Source organism: Mesitornis unicolor, unplaced genomic scaffold (assembly GCF_000695765.1).
Source record: "Mesitornis unicolor isolate BGI_N332 unplaced genomic scaffold, ASM69576v1 scaffold13668, whole genome shotgun sequence".
In the NCBI taxonomy this organism is placed as follows: domain Eukaryota; kingdom Metazoa; phylum Chordata; class Aves; order Mesitornithiformes; family Mesitornithidae; genus Mesitornis; species Mesitornis unicolor.
In genome coordinates this window covers 24324-47889 of record NW_010199849.1, presented here as the reverse complement: position 1 = coordinate 47889, position 23566 = coordinate 24324, and the positions used below count along the sequence as shown (strand labels likewise).

Genomic DNA, 23566 nt, shown 5'->3' with positions numbered 1-23566 from the left:
GGTTTGGGTTTTTATAATTAAAGCATAAAGAATAATTATCTTAAACTTACATCTGCAGAGGAAGAGCTGTGTATTTACTTATTATCTGCCAAAAAATCTTTCTCTTTTTAGCTAGAAAGAATGATTAACAAAAAGGCATTGAAGTATAAAGGCTTTCTTTTTATTTAAATATATGTACATTTTGTGAACAGATTCAAAAGAGAACACACAGCTTTTTATTTTTCCTTCTCTTTCTTTCTTTTTCAAAATGGGGGTGGGGAGAAGCACGCAACTCCCAAATTTAGTGCCTCCAATGCTTGAAAGACATTATGATTAATTTCGTACTTAGGTTTCCAGATGTTGGATTTTGTTCCAACTTTTAAAGATCTCTAATGCTTAACAGGATATGTGCTGAGTATAGTCTTTAACAGAGTTTTCTTTCATAACTCTAGGATCTATGAGGAAAGGTAACTTGGGAAAACACTGCAGATTCGACCCTGAATCTACAGCCTTCTAGGAAAAAAGAACATTAGATGTGCAAGTTCGCCCTGGAGGTGTATTTGTTTGGGAAGACTATGGATAGGTACCAGAGCTGGCAGCAGAGCTGTTTGAACGCCATCCTCCTGGTGCTGCTGTGGACCCACATTTCCCGCGCGCAAAGGGACTGCACGGGCGCGGAGTGCCAGCCCCTGGACAACTGCATCGAGGACGTGCTGGAGCCCGGGGAGTGCTGTGCCACGTGTCTGCAGCACGGCTGCACGTGCGAAGGCTACCAGTACTACGACTGCGTCAACGTGGGCTTTATCAACGGCAAAGTACCCGAAGGGCAGTCTTACTTTGTGGACTTTGGAAGCACTGAGTGCTCGTGCCCCAAGGGAGGAGGCAAGATCAGCTGCCAGTTCATGCTGTGCCCAGAGCTGCCCCCAAACTGCATTGATGCGGTGGTGCCAGCTGACGGGTGTCCTCAGTGTGGGAGAATAGGTTGCCTCCACGAGGGCCAGAAGTACGTAGCAGGGCACACCTTCCACATGCCCCCCTGCAAGGTTTGCCATTGCCCCAACGCTGGTGGTGAGCTGATGTGCTACCAGCTCCCAGACTGTAACACCTTCGCCTTGAACACTGCAAATCCAATAGATGCTGAAGATAATGAACCAGAGAGGCACTATGACGATCCCTACAGCTATGACCAGGAGGCACCAGAAGGAGACAACACCCAGGTGGAGTCTCCAAAAAAGTACAGGAGTTATTCTTCCCACCTAGAGCAAGAGAGCATCAGCCAAGAGCAAAGTGAGGATTATGACTACCTCCCAGCCAGCGTTGGTCCTTCAGCCTTGGCTCTGACTGATCCGTACACCGAGGAAACGGCTGCACCACTCACCACACCAGTGCCTAAGATCCCCTCTGAAGTTCGCAGTGCCACAGAAAGAAGTGAGCGAAAGAGAGTGCCCCGCACCACTGCAGCATCCCTCCAGCAAGCGACACATAAGGAAGCACCAGTGAGCACCACTGCTCCTCCGGAGCACACGACAGCCACCACTGAGGCAGCCAGGCACCTGGAGGAACTGGAGAGGAGACCAAGGGGGAAACAAGGGGACAAAGAGAGGCATGAGCAAGAAAGAGCCCCCCACTCTAAAATGAAAAAGCATGCCAGAAAAGAAGACCCAGGGAACAGCCTGCCTCTAGACTTGAAAGAGGTGAATTTAACAGAGCTAAGTTGGTCAAAACCTTCCCATGAAAGGCATGAGGGAAATGCTTTCCCCAAGGTAAAGTTCAGTGCAACAACTTCTCCTCCTGTGGCTCTCAAGGAAGATCGTAGTCGGTCATCCCAAAAACAGTCACAGACGCTTTATCGTTACCATCCTGAGGAAGACGGGGACCCCAACTCCATTCATGCTAACCCCAGGTTACCAGAAGGTAAGAACTATTTCCAGTGTAGATGCCTGGAGAATATTTACTCATAATAACATTGGTGCTTATCCACTCACCTTTTTTTCTTGTGGCTCCATGTAGGCATGAAATCAGGCAAACCTCCAGCTACCTTCTTTCATCTCTTTCAGAAGATGGTTTGTGTTTCATTTAATGTAACAGATACCATTTCACCATTGCCTACTTTGCTTTGATTTTGCAGATTGTGGATGATATTTTCTGGTATTTTATTCCAGATGATGATTTGTTAAAATCCAACCCTTTCCTTCAATTACTTGCTCTTAATTTCTAATGTGATGTTAGAGAAACATCTTAGTCTACGCTAAAGGAATTGGATTTGATTAGTTATCTGCTTGAGTCCTCCAGTTACCAACTGAATGTGATCACATTTGTAGCTTTTGTCATTTGCTGGAGGAGGAAGTGAAACAGTTGTGCTTTTACTATGAAAATATTTACAGCATTTGTTGCAATAACTATCCTCTGGTTGAAAGGCTATCTAAGCTCGTTGATACTAGAACTTGATAAATAGAGTCAAATACTCCTGGGGACTAGCAGAGAGAAAAAGGACTGCCTCTTGCTTTGTGTTTTTTGGGGTCTGGAAATTTATGATGTTTATGATCAACTATGACAAGTGTACGTATTTCCTCTCTGCCTCTGGATTCCTCTTGACATCTGCAGTGAATGTTGATTATACGCTTTAGGCAATGCTCATTACTGTAATGAATGCAAACTTCATCGCTATAAATTAGCACATACACAGCTCATATTTCCAACTCATTTTTCATCAAATCAAGAGTAATATCTCCTTTTTCAAGATGTGGCACAAAATGTTCTTGTGAGACTCGGATGTATAATACTTATGGTCTTAGTAGAGAATCCTGATTAATCCCTAGACAGTGATATTTCATCCTGGGTTATCTAAGTAGCCCTTAAACATCTTGAGCTGCCTAGTCCATATACTCGAGAAGTTTAAGGGAGATAGGAGCAGGGCAGATGTGAAGCTGAGGCTCTAGGTGCCAACAGGAACCACACCTCATGACTGGTTACCAAACAGAAGATGAATGAGGTCCACGAATGGAGATGGCAGCCTTTTTCGTTTTCTTTCATTTACACTTGTAAATGTTGACCTCGCAATTAGAGATAGCAGCTATAATCCAAGTCAGACCTTTTTTCCTTGATTTCCCCAAAACAATGCTCTAAAAAAGCAGTCTAACCTGAAGAGCCTCAACGTGTTGTAGCAGCACACCAGGCAGCAGTGTTGGAACGCGATGCCGTGAAATGAGAAAACATTAGCTGTGCACATACACCATCCAGTGGGATGCCATTAGCAAATGCAGACTTTCAAAAGTGCTTTAATAGATAGCTAATGTGCTCCAAGACTTGCTTCTATGCTATCTGCCCTTCATGGATGTGTGATTTATTTTACTTCTAGCTCCTTAAGCACAAAGCTCTTTCCTTATATTTGTTGCAGCCTACCACAAAATCTGATCTGAGCTGTGCATCAGGGCTGTACATAATACATGGGTCTGAGTTAAATTGCCTCTTTTTTTTCTTTCAGAAAAGAGAGATGGCTGGGCCCTCCTGAAATTTTCAATGAGAGGGTTTAAGAAAGCCTACTGGGGGGAAAGTGTTTAGCAGCAGAGCTAACTGCTACATGTTAGAGTCTCCTTGGGCAATTTCCAGTCTGTGATTCCTGGGAAGTGCTTGGCTGAGACAGGTCTGGTTGAGATCTGGGTTAGGTTGGGGTCATGGATATCATGTCAGACATGAATTGCCTAGCCTAAAGTACCTTCTCCAAAAATCAGGAATCTCCCCTAACATGGCTAGCGCCAGCACTCAGGCCCAGGGACTGCTGCATTTTCACTTGTTTTGTTGTTGTTGTTTAATTGATGTGATTGTGACTCATGTGAGTAGATCCATATGTTTCAAGTAATAAAATACATACATCTTCTGTTTTTCTGGTGACTCCTGAGCCACTGATAGAGGGCGAGGGAAGACATTAGTCAGACTTGAAAGAAAAATGAATTTTGCCTTCAGTTATAGAATGAAAACAAAAATTTTGGACATGTATTTCTAACTATAGAGTGGCATAATCTACCAGAATTGCCAAATAACTTCTTTTCTCCTCTCAAGAGTCAGCAGCATGGTGGAAACTGCATCAATCCCCTCATTTTTAAAACCTGCGAGACATTTCCCTGTTTCCTAAAGGGGCTGCCACTCTCACAGCAGGGTGCAGTTGGGCACATGGATGGTCCCAAGATGAGGTTGAGGCCCTGTCCACCTCTTTGGGGTCTGATGTGAGCCAGGCCTCGTGCAGGCCCAGAGTCATGCATGACCCAAAACAAGTAGCACTGGCTGCACCCTCCCCTGCCCCTGGACTTCCAGGAGCAGTGAGCACAGATTTAGTTGGACCCGTGCTTCACAGGGTGCTGAGGACATGGCTCACGGCTCGGGAGGGTGTTTTGGCCGCTGTGAACACGGTGTGATTGCAGGGGTGCAGGCAGCCCCTGGGGCTGGAGTGGCTCTGCCTTTCCAGCAGTGGCTGCCTCTGAGAGGAGGGCTGGGTTAGGGGGTTGTTTGAGGTCTTAGCACTTAATTAAATTTTCCTAGTTTTCAGTCTGTGTATGGGGATGTTTCTTCCTTTATTTTGTGCTTTTACTTCCTTGAAATCATCAATATGGTTATTAATATTTCATCTTCATTGCTGTTTTTGCTGGAAACACAAGGTTTATTTAGGTTCTTGAGTCACTGAGGGAGATGTTTTTGTGACTGTTAAGACATTCTAGATATTTTATTATTTCATTTAGTCTTTCTTTTTCTCCAGTTTAAAAAAGTATAGGAGGATTCACAGAAACATATGCTGCCATTAAAAATTCAGCTCAAATTAGATGACTGTTGCATTTGTTCTTCCTATTAGCTGTATCCTGGCACCAGAACTCAGCTGTGGTTGTATCCCTGATGCCTTTGGTTAAAAACTTGGCTTCATTACTTATATTTTATGTATCTCACTTTGGTTTTATATCTAGCTGAGTTTTCATCTCCCAAATCTCTGATGCCTTGTATGTAATCTAATGGTGGAAACATGCTCAGAAAAGGTTAATTTTGCATTTTGATTCCCTTTCTCCTTTTGCTCGCTCTTTTCCACCTGTGTTTCAGCACAGCTCTGTGAGGCTGACACTCGCTGCTGCCTGTCATGCTGAGGCATGGGTTGGTCCCCGGGGAGGCACCGTCCCTGTCCCTGTGTGGCTGCCCTGGGGTTGTGCTGAGGACAGAAATACCTGCATCTCGGAGCTGCTGTTGTGAGATGCAAGCATATACAGTGAGGTGCAATATTGCGCTGTATTTTGCATCAGCCAGCGAAGATTATCTATTCAGCATCTTTGCTCAGGGACTCCAGTGAATTGCCATTTGTTTTGGGAATCCTTTCCTCTCTCCTTTCTTGGCTGTTCTGAGCTTTTCCAGACCAGCCATTTTGCGGATTATCTGGATGCCGTATGAGGCCAGGCCTTCACTGGTGGCTCTCTGGGCCATCAGCAGCACTCTCAGCCCCCAGGCAGGATATGGGTGCTGCTGCTGCCATCACAGAAAAGGGCCCCATTGCAAACCCACTTGTAAATGGTGACACTGGGGAGCTGGTTTCTTCATTTGCAAGCACCAGCTCTGGGGCTGTGTGAGCCCAGTGGATGCTTCCCTGCCTCTGATGCGGGCGACTGCTGCTGCTCAGGGGTTTACACCACTCCGTGGTCTGTGCCTGCCCACAGCTCTCCCTGCTTGGGGAGCATTTGTCTCTTACTCCCTGTGTGAGTGCACTTGTCGTAGATCTTCAATATAGACTTCAGCAACATACAGACCTATTGAAGTTTCTGTGGCAAATGGTAATTACTGCATTCCTAAAGGAACTGTAAGTGTAAAGTAGAGGTAATTACTCAGCTGAGAAAGTGTAAATTAAGTACTTGCACCAAGGGAAGGGATGAGATTGATGTAAACTGTTCTCTTTATACATTCTCTCTCCAAACATTGATCTTATCCTGTCCCTTGCTGCAAGAACAGCAAACAGAGAGAGTTTTATTTTCTGTATTTCCTATTTTCTCATCCTAAAAATGCCCAGAACAGGGGAGGGCTGAATAAAACATCTTTAAAGATCTTACTGTCGGGTTTTGTTCTGATTATCCCACTTTTTTCTATTTCCCTATGCTCTGCCAGTAGAGTGCTATTTCTTGGATAAACGTAACTCAGGTAGCAAATGGCCTCATTGTGAAGGTTTTAGGATTTGCATTCTGCTTTGGGCAGGCTGAATAGCAATTTGTGTCTAGCTGGAACCATTGTGTTTGAGAATGGAGGTATTTTTCCACTTACAAAAATCACCAGTTGTGGATGAGTTTATCATGGTCATTTTTTAGAGATAAGGATAATTGCTCTCCAACTGAAGTAAATAGCACTTAGTAAATATTTGTGAGCCAAGATCAATGGATGTGAGAGTGGCATCTATTGCATGTGAATCCTGATCAGGCAGGAGGTACTGGGAGGCTCCTGTGTAACTTCTAAGGATGCAGTTGAGATTTCAATGAACCCAACTACTGCACATGTGCTGATACTGAGGCTCATGAAGCAAGATGATCTTGAATTTCTGAACTGAGGACAAACAGGAAACAAGATCCTTAAAGCAGACCTGCAGTCGGGGTTTCTGAGGCATTCCCTGAGCACACCGACCCTCCGTCCCTCCTGCTGCCACCATAAAATGCACTGGAGATGGGAGAATGCTATGGAGGTTGCTTCAGAAACACAAACTCTATTTGCAGTTACTTTGTACTTTTTGGTATCAGGTGAAGTGTTCTTTCACATTTACTTGAATTACCTCAGGCTTAATCCTATGTTGCCTGCTTTGTCTCAGTTCTATCTGCAACAGGAAGAAATCAACTTTGAGCCCTCAGACTAGGATAGATGAGGAATAAAAAGAAACCTCAGGAGAGTGGGGTGTGGGGAGAAAATGCCTCTGGTCCAGCAAGTGTGAATTACAGCCCCAGGTGACAGCGTTCACTTGCCTCTTTGGTAGTTACAGCTCTGAGATAGATCATAGAGGAAGATAGTGTGAGTGTGTATAAGGCAGGCTGAGACACTTACAGAAAGAGGAAGACTAAAATACTAGAAAATTAAGAAGTGTCTTAAGAGAAAACCATTAAATAGACCTATCTGTTCTGCCAAAAATGGCATTCATACCTTGCTAGGTAGCCAGATGCTAGTTTAGGAGGACAAAGGAAAAATAAGGAATGAAACCTGCCCAAGATGCAGTAGTCACCACAGTTGTGTTTCCCTGTCTTTTTATTTATCTTCCTTGCAGTATCTGAAAGACTAAGTAGGGGCTGCAGTCGGACAGCAAGATGAAGGGAACTGCTTGTGCTCAGATGGGGCCTCTTGGTGGCACTTTCCATTTTAACAAGAGCAGTAATTTCAGGTGTATGTGCACTAAACACTGCTTGTGACATGAATTTGTGAGCAATGGGTGCAAGGAAAACCAAAGCCTGCTCCAATGACATGAAGGAGTATATTCAGACTAATTGTTTGCAGACTGAAATAAACAGTAGTCAGAAGTATCAAATGTGGCCTGGCTTTCCGTTTCCAAAGCTCTTGGTTTCAGTGGATTCAGCATTAAGCCTGCATCAGGTGCTTTGAGCGGCCCCACTTGAGGAATTTGAACACGGTCAGAAGGGCTTCTCTAACCTGCCAGCCTAGGCATGTAGGCAGCAGCTGAATTTTGAATATCCATCCCCAGGAGCATACTTCTGGGGTCAGTGCTGATGATTTGGTGTCTGTGTCTGGCTGATCTCCCTGGACGTGTTGCTGCGTGACTGCTGCTTGCCTGTTGGTGTTGTGGGAGCTGCTACAAGTCAGACCATTGCCACTTATTTTCCAGCTGGCTGGGCTTCAGCTTGCCTCTCAAAGCTGCGGGCTCTGAATTTGGAGCGTTGTTCTTTCTTTGCAAGCATCCCACTGGTGTGCCCAAGCCCTCATCACCACCAGCCTTCTTCCATTCATCATGTGCATCTTCTTGCTAGAATGGAGATAATAACCAAAGGCCATGAGCTCCTGGTTAGCAATACTTTTGTGTCAGGCTTTTCTGGTGCGGTTTTGGTCCTTAACTCTTAGAGTATTTTAAGTGGTAGCTGTATGTTGAACCAGGAGATTTTGATCTTTAGTTAGAGAAAACAGTTTAGAGGATTTAAAGATGTGAAGGTCTGTGAAGTGGGGCAAGCACAAGCCTGCAGAATCTCAAGTTTCAGCACTATCCTTTACTAAAAACTGCATAACCTGTCATGGTCAGATGTATGCAGATTTTTAAGAGACTGAACAAGTTACAGTAATGCTCAGGCCTTGAAGTTTTGTCTTTTTAAACCCCAGTAGCTGCCAATCTAGTAACTAGAGATGTTTGATAAGGTGGATCTTGTCTTCCTGAGTCACCCTGAAAATGGTGGTAACAGCTCTTATAATGAAGCACACTTCAGTGTGATCTTACGGGTAAGGCTACAGCTCACCAGGGACCATAGCAAGCAGGTACGGTGTGCAGTACAAGGTGGGACAAACGTGTGTGTTGCTTCAGATCCTGCTGCTCTTGCCTTCATGAAATACACTCTGAAGAGCAAGGTCTCTTCCATAGCATCTGGTGTAGGTAGTTTTCCCGTCTGCTGATAAGGCATTTTATACACTTTTTGCTGCAGCACAAGAACTATTACTCATTTACTTGCCTGGAGCAGTTTTTTATAAGGGAATTCATTGTGGTAAGTGTTGGTACCAAGGGGAGGTACAGGGAATGTTTGAAGAAAACATGAAACAGGATGAAACATTCACACCTGGCTGGTGTATCCAGCGTATATCCACAGTATCCGTGTCCCGTCCTGCCCTGGAGGAGCACAGCACGGCTGGCACAAACCCCAAAGGCAATGTCTGTGTGGGACACATTTTCCATAGTGGCACTGATCACAGTCTGAGGTTTTCAGATATCCTTAGCCTCATGGGATTTAGTTACCAAGATCGTTTAAATCTTGTATGTTGAAGTAGTAAATTCAGCTGGAGTAGAGCACCTAACCTATGATGGCATCCAAATATTTTTGGAAACCCATATCATGTACCTATTTTGTAGAGGTGAACAAAATCATTTGTGAAAAGTTAGATCCATCCATGGTTTGCAACAAGAATATTTGATCTCAGTTCTGAAATTAAAACATGCTGAAGACAAACTATGGAAATAAGGTGGGGGTTTTCCTGTACAAATTAATTAACTGCTTGGAAAGACAAGGCTGGTGGGCTCACCAGGTTTCTCAGGGGGGCTGTATTTGCTGGTTATTTATAGTGTGTATCTAAGAGTTTTTTTTTTTTGTATGCATGTTTGATACTTCTTCAGAAAACAGAATGTAAATGAGACTTCTTTGTGGTAGTATTTGTAGTATTCTAATCGATCACTGAGGAATTAAAAATGACCCTGAATATAGCTCCTTGTTAGAGAAAAGCAAATCTAAGTAGTAATTTCTGATCCAAATTTTGTGAGACAATAACCTTTTGAACAGTTTCAAATATGTAGGGCAAATAAATGTAGCTTTCTAGCATATGCTTACTCATGAAAGGATTTGTAATTTCATTACCCTGGGCCTCACAGCGAGCAATATCTCTTACCTCTTAGGGATTCTTAGGTAACAAGCCAGCAGTAATTGGAATTTTATAAAGATCCCCTTATGTGCGAGCAGGTTTTATGTTTTATTGACTATTCCCAGTCTGCCTGCGCTGTGCCCGAGATGACCAGTTCTCTTCCAAAGCAACTAAAAAGTCCTAAACCGCCATCCCAAAGCGCTGGTGGTGTTGGTGCTATGCCAAAGGCTGGGGAATGAACAGGAGAAAAAAGGAATTTAGGAGCAGCAAACCTCCACTGCAGGCTTCTGCCTGGGGGCAGGGGGCTGGAACGTCCCCCAGAGCCACTTGAGTTTGCTGTGCCACTGCTCACTGAGTGACTGCAACTCCCCCAAGCACCCCCTGTGGCTGGATTGGTGACACTACAGAGCCTCTGGGCCTGCCATTGTTCACTGCTGGGGCTTTACTCTGGCACTGGGGTGCACTGGTGGTGATGGAGTACCTAAGGTTGCTGAGGTGGGTGCTCTGGGGTGTTGGAGGCAGCTGGTCCCTGCACCAGCCTGGGGAGCCGGGGGTGCATGGCAGTGTGCTGAGGCTACACGTGCACCGCTGCCTTGCCAGCTCCTCTACCGCCTGGTCATGCTGGGTGCAGTTCCGGCTGCAACTTATTCACCCCCTTCATACACCAAAAAAAAGGCGATTTAGATAAACACAGTGAACAGTAATTCCTTCTCCCTCGCTGCTCTAAGTACTGGTTATTTTTGTGTTGCTGTGTTTGTGTTTGTGTCGTGTTTTTGTGTTGCGTTATGTGAACCATAGGGATGCTGATTGCATCCAAAAGGGCTTAGAGTTGTTTGTAGTTTTGAATTACCAAATACTAAAATAAATGTTTATGGGTCCAACAGCTCTGGGTTTAAAACCTTTTAACAGTCTAAACAGTTGCATGAAAGGGGAGGATTTGCATCAGTAACTTTTAAATGATGTTATGAAAGTTGATGCCCTTGTGAATGGTTGTTCTGTGTAATAATACACATCTGAAAAATAATGAAAATCATCAGATGAAACCTTGTAGTCTTACTGTTACCATTCGTAGGGCAAGTTATTGCCTGCATCTCCAGTGACTGATACTACACAAGCAACAGGTTTGCATAGAGTGTTGTAGCCTTTCCGCTATGGTTATTTGAATTGGGCACATAGCGGAGTTGGAACAAGATGATCTTTAAGATCCCTCCCAACCCAATCCATTCCTTGATTCTATTATAAGGTAAGTGCTTAGGATAAGCTTTACTTTGTATGATATCGCTGTCACATAGCCAATGAATGTGGATTTTCCTCTCCTCACTTGCTGTGTGTCTCCTCCTCCCCTTCCTATAGCCCTGGAGGAGTCAACTTTTGAGGCTTTTCAATTAAGGAAATGTGACCCTTCTCCTGAGGGCAGCACTCTGGGCATGCTGAGAGTTGCAGGCTGGAAGTGGATGGCGGCCCTGAGTGCTGCAGCGGCTGTAGGTGGCTACAGCCCAGCATGTGGACTTTGCAGCCCAGCCCAGGGTCTTTATGGCCCAGCACAGGGACTTTGCAGCCTGGTGTGGGCCAGCAGTTGTTGGGGACCAGTACAAGAACTCTTCTGGGAGAGCTGCAGGGAAGAACTGGAAGAAATTGTGTCTCCAGTGGCGTTAGAGAAGTCAACAGGTTACCAAAACCCAAATAAACTGAAAAGGCAAGGAAGTGCTCAGTACAGGATCATCAGTGAGCACTGTTGAAAAGGGACAGAGGAGTTCTAGATGGGAAAAAATTACATTTGCCATGGATATCATACGTAGTCCAAGAAATTTTAAGCCAATTTTGCACAATATATTCTGGTCTTAGTATGTCACTGAGATGCTTTTGGTGTGGTTTTTTGAGTAATAAGCTCAATAGCACCGTGTGAGGGCTACAGCCTGGCACTGAGCTGTAATAGCACTCACCTCCTCCTTATAGTCATTGTGAGCAACAGCATCAGCTGTGTTTGGAGCAGGGGAGCTTGAGTTTGACTGGAGCTGGCTCATGCACAGGGAACAGAGTTGAGAAGAAAATGAATGAGCTCGTGCAACAAGAACATCTGGATATACTTCAGCTTCCTTTTCTTCTCACCTCTAACTATGTATATAGTAGTTTCTGACTGAGTTTTGAAAGGCGTTGTATGTGCTACTTACTGGAATCATTTTCTGAGCACAAGTTAGATTGATTAATATTGCAGAGTTATACATCTTGTATGAAGTAAAGCATCGAAAGTGCTTCTTGTATTTGTATTCTACTTGAGACATCCTACAGGGACTTAAGAAACGATTATATTTTGCTGTCAGGGGTTTGTAACATAGAATTTGTTGTACTTAATATCAAACCTACTGCGTGCTGATAGCACATGGCACACACAACAGAAAATCCAGAAGCACAAACCTTGCTTCAGTGGGAACACAGCTTCCTGAAAAGCAAAGCCTGAAATGAAGAGCGTGTTGTCTTCTCCAGCTAGCTTAGTCTAAGCAGATAGCCTAGTGTGCTTGATACAGGCATTGTGTTTTGGGAGGGTGGGTTTTGTAGAAGACCCATGTTCAGACTTGTCTAGTTTGTCATTAAACAAGAAGAGTTCATTACTGAAAACATGTATTTTTTAAATGAAAATGGAGCTTGCTGTATATAATGGTCAATTCTTAAGTCTCTTTCCGTAAGGTTAAAGAGCTCTTTTGCATTGAACAAGCAGAATGGGAAACTTTCAGTTAGATTAATGGTGTTTAAGGAATCTTATTATTTAATAATGATTCTGAGAAGTCACGAGGAGGAGGACTTTTAGTTATCAGTATTAGGTCAATCCATAATCTGCTTGGTGGCATGGAAAGCCTTACACCCACCCAACAGCTCTGCCAGATGCTGTCGGTGTTTGGCTCTCAAGCTTTCACTTGATGGCTGTTTCTCTCTAATGCTCAAGTAGACCCAATTGTAATTCTTCAGCTACCTCTATAAAACATCTTGTTTATGGGCTGTAAGCAGCTGAAGATTAGTATAGTTCTCTCTCCTATCCAAGAATTCTTTCTCTGCAATGTGCATTAATTTTCCTTGTGTTGGAATTGCCTTCCATGAAACTACTAGTAGTTTCCATTTCCAGATTCAAAAGTACAGTATTCTAGCCAAATGATTTTGTAAGAGGTTTACTCTGAGGAACTGTTTTCATTGACAATAATATACACTTAAGTAATGTCTTGTGTATTAATGATAAAATTTGTACTTTTACTGGTTCTGGATCAAAGTTGCTAAGCATTGTCTTAACTCATGGCATTGAAATAAAAAGAACAGTATAGCAAGCATCAGTGATGATTAGGTTTTACATCAGAAGGTTACATAAATGTTTAATTTCAATCAGTTTGGATTAACTGCTCTCATAAGCAAATTGTGTTTTTTGCTTGTATCTTAAGTGAGGTAGAAGATAAATGGTCTCAGAAGCTGAGGTTGTTGCAGTTAAGTAATGAATGGGCTTTACATATGTTCTTGAAATATGGACTTTTGCCTTACTTGGGCTATGGCCCTCGGAAGCAGTGTTCTGGTAATGTCTGCACTTTCCCCTTTGTATGTGGCCCCGGGGACAAGAGGAGCAGGTTTGTACTGTGGCATGGCCGAAAATCTGTTGTGGGACAGGCAGCGACTCTCGCTGCCTTGGCATTAGGTGAAAACCAACCAATTTAGATGGAAAAAGAGTTATACTACTGTTTTCCTTGTTCTTGATGAACTTAACCAACCAGTGAAAATGAATAGGAGCTTTTGGGGTCAACCAGTTACATTTGCATTTCAGTGTGAATAATTTGGTATGCTTAAAAATTCTGGCATGTGGCAAAGAGTTTAGACATACTATTTATCTTTACACCCCTGTTAAATGCGTTTAACACTTTGAGGCTGGAACTAAGCATCCTTTAACCTTTGGTCCTGAGTGTCACCTTGCAGAATGCCAGCACAGCCTGCAGCTCGTGTGTGAGGTGAAGTCCAGTGACCCCAAAGGCAGAACGCTTCATCAGCACTGCTGTTTGCCTGTGCTGCTTTCAACCATGGGAGCTGACCTTCATTAGGTAATATTAAAGTCCCATTTTGGTAGGGTGAACAGCTTTACACAGTCTGAAATCTGACCCTGCTGTTTCAGGGAGATTACTCAGCTTTTAAATTGACTTAGTAATATTTCTTGAAAAAAAGACTTCAAAGGTCAAATCCTGCCCTGTCAATGCCATATTAAGCCCATTAGTTCCAGTAAGGTATACACTTGTTTTAGCTGCACTGTAATTGTAAAGTAAATTGTAAAGTAAATAAAATGGTAAAGGGCTACTGTTAAGCATTAGGAATTCTAAAAATTAAATGCTATCTTCAAGAAAGAACTCCTTACATTTCATATGAACATACAACAGTTGGTCTTGCCTCACAAGGCTTTCTTTGCAGTCACAAGAAACGTATTTGTTTGTCTGTTATAAATTTCTGTGAGACTCAAATTCCTTTCCCAGATCTTACAGTTAATTTATAGTAAACAAATACCTCATAAAACGTGTGATCATTATACAAATACATTATTATAGCAGTTTGTCTTTTTGTTTGGGAATTCCGCAAATTAAATGTCTGGGTAATGGATGTTTATGGAGATGCAGTCGATAGCGCTGCCTGAGCCCACGGCGCGATGTGGTGCTGAGGGTCATGAATGAGCCCCTCTTCCCATGACCGGCATGAAAGGGCCCTGATGCCTACTGATCCAGCATCACAAACCTTTTTCCATCAGGAAAAAAGAGCTGGTGTTGCTTGATGAATGCACTTCCCCCATCTGTGCTGGTTTAACAGAACTGGTTCACATCTGACACAGGAAAGTCCAGACAACCCCAGAGACCTGACCACGAGTGTCTGCATTGTGGTGAGTTTTGTAGATTAATATAGCTCTGCCTTTGAGATAATAGAGACAGGCCAATTAATTGTTTTGCTACTCTATAAACCCAGAGTAATTGCAGTATCTTACAGCTATGTTAGTATGAGAATCTTTCTTGTGTACTGCCTTTATATGAGGTCAGAATACTGCTATTCTTGGACCAAATCTTGGCTTACTTGGGTGCAATTGCAACACAGGTAGGTCTTAGTATCAGCAAAGAAATCTTCACAGCACTTTCATATTTCATATTCTTTGATGGCAAGAAACAAAAATACATAAATGTTGCAAGGATAAGGAATAAATTAATTTCCTGGAAGGCCAGAGGATGACAGTGCTGAAATGGTGATTGATTCTGTTCTCAAAGATGAACTAGAGAGGTTTTCTGAACCGGACTTGTTTGTTTTGGCTGGCTGTTTGCTGCCACCTTGCTGAGGTTTTTCTGCTGCTACTTCAGTCTGCTCCAGACTCTTTAGAACCTGAAAACTGCCAAAGCTGATGGCAAATAGGAAGCAAGTGTTGGTGCAGCGGAAGGAGAATGCAAGTTAGCAATGCGTGTTAAGAGGACCAATGTTTCTGGCTCCATAGCCTGTGACACACTCAGTACCGTGTTGCCCTGTCTGTGCATTCTCCCGCGAATGGAAAGCAAATTACCCGTTTTCACAACCTGTCTCCTCTCCGCTGCTCTGGCAGTGCTGGTGGTACAGTGCAGGTTTGTTCAGCAGTGCCTGTCATGGGACTGAAAAGGTAAAGTTCACGGTTTATGCCCTATCTTGAGCTAATTAAAAGATGCTACATGTGGGCTCCTGTGGACCAGTTTCAGGGCTTGTCAGTGCATGCAGCTGGTGGAGAGTAAGGAGGCTGCTGCACCTGCATGCATAGATGTGCAGACTGAGCTATAGTATAGAATTTAAAGCTGGTGGTCGTTACAGAAGTTACACAAAGAGAGTGTGCAGGATGAATGTGTAAATACAGCCAACAGTGGTTACAAATTGTGTGTGGCTCTGTCAAGTATCAAATGCCTTAAAAAAAGCTGCAGAGTAACTTCCAGCTGTGTGCTGGGGAGCTGTGTGATAAGACTGGAAGATGCCTTTATGTTGTTTGCCCTTGTCTTACTCCCTGGTACTAAGACTTGGTTACTGGCTTTCAAACTGCTGAGCAACTTTTAACTACTTGTGAATGCTTAAAAAACCACTTCAGTCTGACACTAAAATACTTTCTAACATGTTCTCTGAGTCAGTCTGTGAAGCAAGGGAGGGTTCAGCTCTGCAGTAGTGATGGCCATTGCCACAATTTGTGTAGCTGAAACAGAAATTTTATGAGCAGGAGTTTGTAAGTGGCAAAATTATTCCAAGGGTCTGCATGGTGCTCTAGGTGTGCTTGCTACCTCAATGTAAAGACTTAGCATATAGACAGATGGAAAATTTGTTCATATCTCTTAAAAGTGTAGTGCTGCAGAGACCTCTGTAGATTTGGCAGCAGGAGGTCAAGCCATACTGTAAAGTATCCCTGGGGACACAGGGAGCCTTTGCTTGGGTGACTGAGCTGAGCCACAGGGCTCAGAAAATCCTCAAAGTAATGCAAAGTAGGTTTTGGTTTGCAAAACCAACTGCACAGAGCAAATGCATTTCTAACTGTAGCTTGATAACCAGAATATGTAAACAGACTTCACCTGGTTTCATATTTAATGGCAACATTTCTCGCAGCTCAGACTTCCCTGGCTTTTTCTTCCCTAACTGCCAGTAATGCAAATTGATTAATTTGACAAATTTTTGCCTTTTGTAGGAAGTCTTGTTCAGAACAAGGAGGAGTGAAAATCCAGTATGTTGTAAAGTTGCTTGTCAAATGTTGTGTCACATACGCTTGTAAAGGAGACCAATAAACACTTTCCAGCATGGAAATGTGTGCCTTGGACATGAGTTACAAAAGTAAGGAAGGTGTGCCAAATCCTACAAGATGTTTCAAATAATCTGCTATTTGAGGGTTTTTGTAAGGTTCCATCTCCCAGAGTCATGTGGCTGCCCAAAACCATGAGCTTTCATTTAAGAGATTAAAAAAATAAAGTAGGAGAGCTGCACAGACTCCCTTGAAGAGAATAGCTGTATCACAAGTATTTAAAAACAAACAACAAACAAACCCCTGCCCCAGCTTGTAACAGAGAGCAAATTAAAAGTACTCAGACATGTCCATGTGTTTGCTCAGCCCCTGTGGCAGTCCTTCCCCAGCTGGGTGGGCAGTGGGCTGTGGTGGCCGTGAGCCTGGGGTTCCTTCCGAGCACCTCTCCTTGCACGCACCTGGAGCACATTCATGGGGAGGTCACTGCAGCAAGGAGGTACCTAAGAGAAATCAGGCAAATTTGGAGTACAAGAGCCAAATTAAGGCATTTCTCTTGCTGAGACCCACAGAAATCACCAAAAAGGGAAAATGGAGCCTTGCTGAAATTTGCAGCACGGAAAGGGAGATGGGCAGACAGGTATGTCCTACTTTGTCACACACCGTGAGCTGTTAGGGGAGTGGGTGATGGGGTGGGCTTGGTATTTCTTCTACTTTACTTTCAACCTGGAGGCGGCTAAATAGGAATGGTTTAAAATAGTATCGTGGTTGCCATAGATACTTGTCTAAATTGAAAATAGAGGTCTGGACCAAGCTTTTAGTCTGTCCGCCAAAGCAAAACTTGGAGCTGATGGTGAAACCTGAGTGGGTTTGAGGAGCCGTGCCAACACTCACGCTGCCACAGTCGGTGATTCAGCCGCGCCGCAGAGGATGTGGATGTGTTTGACGTCACTCAGCATCCAGCAAGGGCTCACATGGGCCTGGAGACTCTGGGAAGGGAAAAGTCTTCATGCTTCAAACGTTTTCCTCCTTTTTTTTTTTTGTTTGCCCCAGGAGGTCTGTAGAGCTCAGGAAAGTGCCATGGAATGCTGCTTTCCTGGGACTGGATTTGATTTTGTTTTTTAAACGTTACTGTGCAACAAAGCAGCAGCAAATTTAAAGTAGTTCAGCTGGATAAAAGCATCTTATTAAGGTAAATTCCATTTATTTGTCCCAGGAATGTGTGGCAAATGTGTGTATAATGCAGATAAGACAACTAAGCCTTTCATCTTGTTTCAGTGAAAAGGAATCTGCAAATAAAGTGGAAAATGTGTTGGTGAAATGTATGAAGGTCTTTTCAAGGATTTGGTTATCACAAATGAGCCTCACTTAAGGGAATTGGATGCTTCCCTCTATCCTTCTGCTCTGTGGGTGGCATTGGATGTATTTGGACTATTTCAGCTGAGCTGGAAATCCCTCACTTTGAGATTAAAATCTGTAGTTCTGCCTTAGGAGATTTCTAGTTTCTTTGTCCCTTTTCAGATGGGGAGGGCAAATCAGTACTGGTCTGGTGAAGATGACAGAGATGCACAGGACACATCAGCCGAGTATGGCCTGAAAAGTGCATATTAACGTTGTGTTGTGTCGTATTTCCTCTCCAATTTCTTGCTCAGTAGGTGGTAGAGAATTAGTGCTTAATTACTTGCAGGCTGTGGTCAACAACCACCCCCCTTAAACTGTTTACATTTCTGGATACGGCTGGAGCTGAGTGTTCTTTGTGGTTCGGTCTTTCTCAAAATCTATGGAAGACTTTATGGTGCTTGTTTATCTTTTATACTATATACTGGAACAAATGTTTGTTCCCAAGGAGCTTTTATCTATTTAAAAAACCCCCACTCATCCCTGTCTATATCGCATGATGTATGATAAATCCAATTTATACAATTTGGCTTCTCAGCTTGTGAAGAGGCTCAGTCTGTCGTTCAAGAGGCTTTTGCAATTGTACAAGTTCATAACTGAGCAGAAAATCAGATCCAAGTCTTAAAGGTGGAGCTGGAGTTCTAGACTTGCCTGGTTACAAGGAATTACATCTAGCAGATATAACTTGAATAAAACATTAATTTTCCATTAAAAAGCATTATGTCGCTCTGATAATTGTTCCTGTTTTGAGTAATCCTCATTTCCTGCATATCTCTGGTGACTCATCACAGCAGAGATCTCATCCGTTCTGCTTTGCAGATGCTTTCAAGCTGTCTGTTCCTGATCTGACTCAGCTTCTCTGTCATCAGCATCTTCTCTCATTGCTGTTGTGCTGTGAAAATGGATGCCTTGCTAGGAACTTCATTCACCTTCCAGCTTAAAAATGACTGGCACTGCTGGCTACGCTTTTAAATTTAACTCAAGTTTTAATTAAAAAAAAATCACATTTCGTGTTTTCAGGCTGTCTCAGGTCTTGAATCTGCAGCCCAGATTGCAAAAATGTCTGCCTCTCTCAGTCCTTATCTCTGTTGATAATGGGAACAAATCTTTCTTGCATTCTGATTTTCTGCGAGTGGTTTGCCCGTGTAATAAATCCTCAATGTGTGCATCCTAGAACTTCAATTAAACTTTACTTCAAGGGGTTAAAAGAGATGGATGATGCCTGGGTCAGTATGGAGTTCTATGCATGTCAGCTATCACCTTTGTAACAAGGTTTGAGATTCTGCTACTGAAGTTTATAGGTAAATACAGAGTTTTAAGAAAGCTAATTGGTGGATGGTGTACCAAACCACAGGATTCAAAGAAATCCTTGTTGGATATACAGATTAGAGGGCTACAGCACTCTGAAGTGTTGTATGCCTCCACGCAGCATGTTCTAGCACATAATTCAGAGCTCTCAGAGCTGTGGTGCAGCTGTGGGCAAGTCTTGGATGATGTTTGTGTTGCTGGTGCGACATTTTTGTCGGCTTTGGGGTGTACAGCAGCACCTTTTGTGTCTCTCACTTTGCAATTTGGGCTAAAGGAGATGAGGGTGCAGGTGTCATAAGGGTATAACTCCTGTTAGAGTTACCTGGCTGTCAATACGGATTTAAGATTTACCTCTGCTGTTAGCTTGAGGCTACAATAAATTCTTGATCCTAAAGCAACACCAGGAGGTTCTGCCAGCAGTCCTGTGGGTGATGGGGATGTGTGTGTGGAAGAAGTTAAAGCCCTTGCACGAGTGAGTCTGTCCTTCTTCTCTCAGTGCTTCCTCTGGATGTTGGTCTGGGTTCCTGGGCAGGCGGTTCATTGTACAGCTCATTGGTAACATTGACTCATAAAGGTAAGGTTTCTTTTTCTTTTTTAAGTCATCCTCATCTCCCGTGAGCAAAACGTGATGTTTAATATACAGTGCATTGCAGTGAGTAAATAATTTGTTATGCTTTTGTAGGGCTTCCATTACTTAAGTTACTCACTCTGAATTGGCACTGCCATTGTACTACTTGGAGTTACCCTCTTGCCACTTATAGTGCAAGATGCACTTGCAATTCAGGATAGCAGATCTTATTTACTTTTAATTGACTTTTCCACTTTTTGTATTATTGGCAGTTGCTTTAGCTTCTTAGGTCATATTTGGGTAAACGTTTTCTTTTTGTACCGAAAACAGCTTCTCGTATTAAACGTTGCACACTGACAATAGCTTTCACTCAATGACTGATGATAGAGAGAGGAATTTTGGGATAGTGCCATGCTTCGTATAGTTCTTTAGATATATCTGTCATTTGAGGTGGTTACCTCAGCTGTCAGTCTGTTAAGATTACGTAAAGTTTTTAAATTATCTCCTCTTTGTATGGCCAAAAAATGATTCAGTCCTCTTGCTTATTCTATTACCTCAAGCTCTTGGTATTTATTACGCATGCAGTCAAGAAATTAAGAGTTTGAGGCTGAAATTAAGAGTTTGAGGCTTGCAAAGATTTATGTGGTAGCGTTAAATAGCAATTTAATAACTATCTGTTTGCTAGTAATTTGATTCAACAGAATGAGAAATTTATTTTTGAATTGTCTTTTAATGAGCAGATAAGCAGGTTTCTCTATCACTCTAAAACTTCAAGTTGTCACTTCAGGGCTGTATTTTTGCAAACCAAAGTTGTTACCCTTTAGATAGGTAACAGGCTGTTGTGGTTATTTCTATTTGTTTTAATTGAGCTTGATTTTAAATACCCCAATGAGCTTAAAGAAGAATAAAAAACTTTCCCTTTTACTTTAGAGATATTTCTTTCACAGTATGTGTGATACTTGGTGGAATTGATGCAGCCAAAGTGAACCCTGAAACAATTCCAAACTCTATGAATATCTGTACATTTATTTGTCATTGTTTTTGCTGTTTGCAGAAACAGTCATGTAAGAAAATTTAAGAATATCTTTGTTTTTGAAGAAGTTACATTTATTGTAATGATTTTGAACTTGTCATCACTGGGCCTGTACTTAGGGCTTTAGCAGCAGAGACTGTGGTGCAAGAAAGCCTCTTGCATGGCAGAGCTCCAGTGCAGCGCGCATCCACCCAGTCCTGCAGTGTCACCAGTGAAATGCCACTGTGCAGGGGTGACTCTGCCCTGGGCTTCTTCCCAGCTGAGAGAGGTTTGATGCAAAATCCTACGACCGGGAGGAGAGGAGAGTATGGCTCATAACATTGTCTAACCTGTCTTTGGAAAGGCCAAGGCAGACAGAATATTTCCTATGTTACAAGGATTTCTGTGGCTGAAACAGAGGATGAGCAACGTGGTGTGTCTGTGGAAAGCAAAAATAGTTTTAGTTAACTAATAGACTAGCTGTGATTTAAGTTAATGCTGATTGAAACAGTTCATATGTGCAGCTGAAGTTTTCTGAGTGGAAGGGAGGGAACTGAACTGAGTTGTGAGGAGTGAATGCAGCATCTGGGTGCTCGATGCCTGAGCCCGCTGAGCGCTAAATCAGTGCCGGGCACTTGCAGGTTCTGCTGCAGATCCAGAGAGTATCATCTCCATTCTGGCTGAACCAGTTCAGTTCAACCATTCCTTTCTTCAGAGCTTGGAAGTAGCTCTTGGGGGAGCATTTCAAAGTCTAGCAAAGCTGATTTTCCTCTTCAAGTCTCTAAATTGAAAAAAAATGTGTGTGAGAGAATATGGGGATCTACCAATTTTATAAAGATCAAAGCCTGTTCTGCACTTAAATATGGTCTTACTTATCCTAAATACTGACTGTGCAAGTTGAGTCTCAGGAGGAGAGAGATTTCAAAACATCCACCAGAAAGGGTTTTTGTGTGTCTGCAGTGAGGCCCTGCCTGGCATGAAGCTGGTGCTCCCTGGGGCACTGTGGGCAGTCGGCCCCTGTCCGCCTGGCCAACCCAGCCTCACAGCCTTTCCGGGAGCTTGGTGTCTTTGATAGCGCTGTCTTTCTGTCGAGTGCAGCTGGAAGTCTGGCTAAAAAAAATGTATGAGATTGGGAATTGTTACAGAGTAATGTGCAGTTCTGTGGGGCGTTTCCTTTTGACGTGAGGTGTGAAAGTGAAAAAGCTGAAAGAGCAGAGAAGAAGCTGCGTGTTCTTCCAGTGCGGTCCTGTAACAGCATTTAGGGCTTTTTCTTTTGCTTTTTCTAATCAGAAGTCTGAAATGAAAAGTCACTGGTGATAAAGCCTGCAGATGACATAGGCTGAGGGAGTGATGAGTAAGAAGGCGGCCTACGCAGGGCTGTGTGTGTTGCTTGCACTTCAGCACGGTCAAACATAGGGTCATTCACCCAGGCTCTGGGTCAGGAAAGAAAAAGCAAAAGCGATCTCTGTCTTCTGACAGTTTGGCAAAGTAAACAGCTTTGCATCATGCAGGGCTGAAAGCTGCCGTGAGGTTCACAGAACAGAGATTGAGGTGACTGGAGATGTACTCAGCATCCCTGCTTCAGCTGTCACTACAGCTTTAAGGCTGGTCTTCTCATGAGAAATTAACGTACACAAAATGACTGCCCTTTGGGATAAGGATGTGTTGGGATAAGGAGCATCAAAGTCCACTTCTGTCATTTGCAGTTTATGAAATCCAATGAAAGAAAGAAAACAAAGGAGTATTGTGTCAGGGTAATAGAAATAGGTCAGTAATTGCTGCTTCATCTCTGTTGTGCAGACATGGGTATATTGCAAATTCTTGGATATTTTTAAAGATACACAGAACAGTAAGTAGAGTGTGGGGGATTTTTGGTGAACATCCTTATCCATTTTTAAGGAGGTCAGAAGGAGTCTCAATAGAACATGTAATTCTTGCTTTTTGTTGGCTTCTTGCCAGGGCATTTTTTTCCTATGTCCTTCAGTTTACTCCATTTATGACTTATTTACAAATGTAGTTTTTGGAATCATTATTCAGAAGCCATGTACTATAAGACAAGGCCCGTCTTCATTTTTCATGATGTCACGTAAAGCTGTAGAAAGTGCAGTCTGCTGGATCTAATGGGACATATGGCTCACCTCTTTTTTTTTTTGTCTGCTAAAATAAACTTGTAACTATGTGGAAATAAATTATAGCTACCATAATGCTCATACCTGTGAGCTTGCTGAGCCAGGGCTCCGGGGGGGAGGCGGGACCACGATACGCAGTTGTAGTAAATCAAGCGAACAACGCAGAGGGTTTGCATGAACTCCTTGGTGTCAGCAGAGCTGGGGGCTGCTCGCAAAGGATAACTTTAGCCTAGAGACACTGATCTGTTGGCTCTTCTCCGGGTGGAGGATGGACGTGGGCTGCTCTAGAGCAGTGCCCGCCGGTGGCTCTGCAGTCCCTGCAGCCCTGGGCTGGCACAGGGCTCTCCCACGGGGATGCACCAGGCCCAGCAATGGAGTCCTGGCCTGCGGAAGCAGCACACGGGGCTGAGGGGCACCCCAGGACTGGGATGACCGGGCCGTCCCTCCAGCTCCAAGGAGTGCGCTGGCACCTCCTGTGCAGGAGCCGTGTCTGCAGCCTCCCCTCCCTTTGGCTCAGCAGCAGATGTGATTTGGCACCTACGAAGGCTTTTGGCACGAGAATTGGCAACCTTTGCTTGAGAGAGTGATGTGGAGCAGGAATTCAATTTAAATGTTTTGCCTTGTTGTCTGGAGGAGTCTGTCCCTCCCTCCCCGCTGTTATCAGGAGCCCAGGGACATTACCCCTGCAGCGTTTTTATCTTTTGTCATTATCCCTGTATCCTGGTTTCCTCAGATCCTGCCAGTTACAAAAGGAAAGGAAATGTTTTTTTCATAAAACGTGAAAAATTATATAAACTCTTTTTTACTGAGGGAAGAAGGATTGGGTTGGGGATTTGTATTGCACCACCTTTTGTATTTGACCAAGTGAAGATTAC

The 23566-nt window shown here is 43.4% G+C and overlaps 1 protein-coding gene across 1 annotated transcript in view; it reads left to right on the top strand.

The window, feature by feature from the left end:
- Positions 1-512: 512 nt before the first annotated feature.
- LOC104544649 (fibulin-2-like) overlaps positions 513-23566 on the top strand; it is a gene marked incomplete at its 3' end in the record, with an annotated part of 44652 nt that continues 21598 nt past the window's right edge. The window contains exon 1 of the mRNA XM_010189571.1: positions 513-1893. Coding sequence (XP_010187873.1) covers positions 513-1893 — 1381 coding nt within the window. The remainder of the gene's footprint in view (positions 1894-23566) is intronic.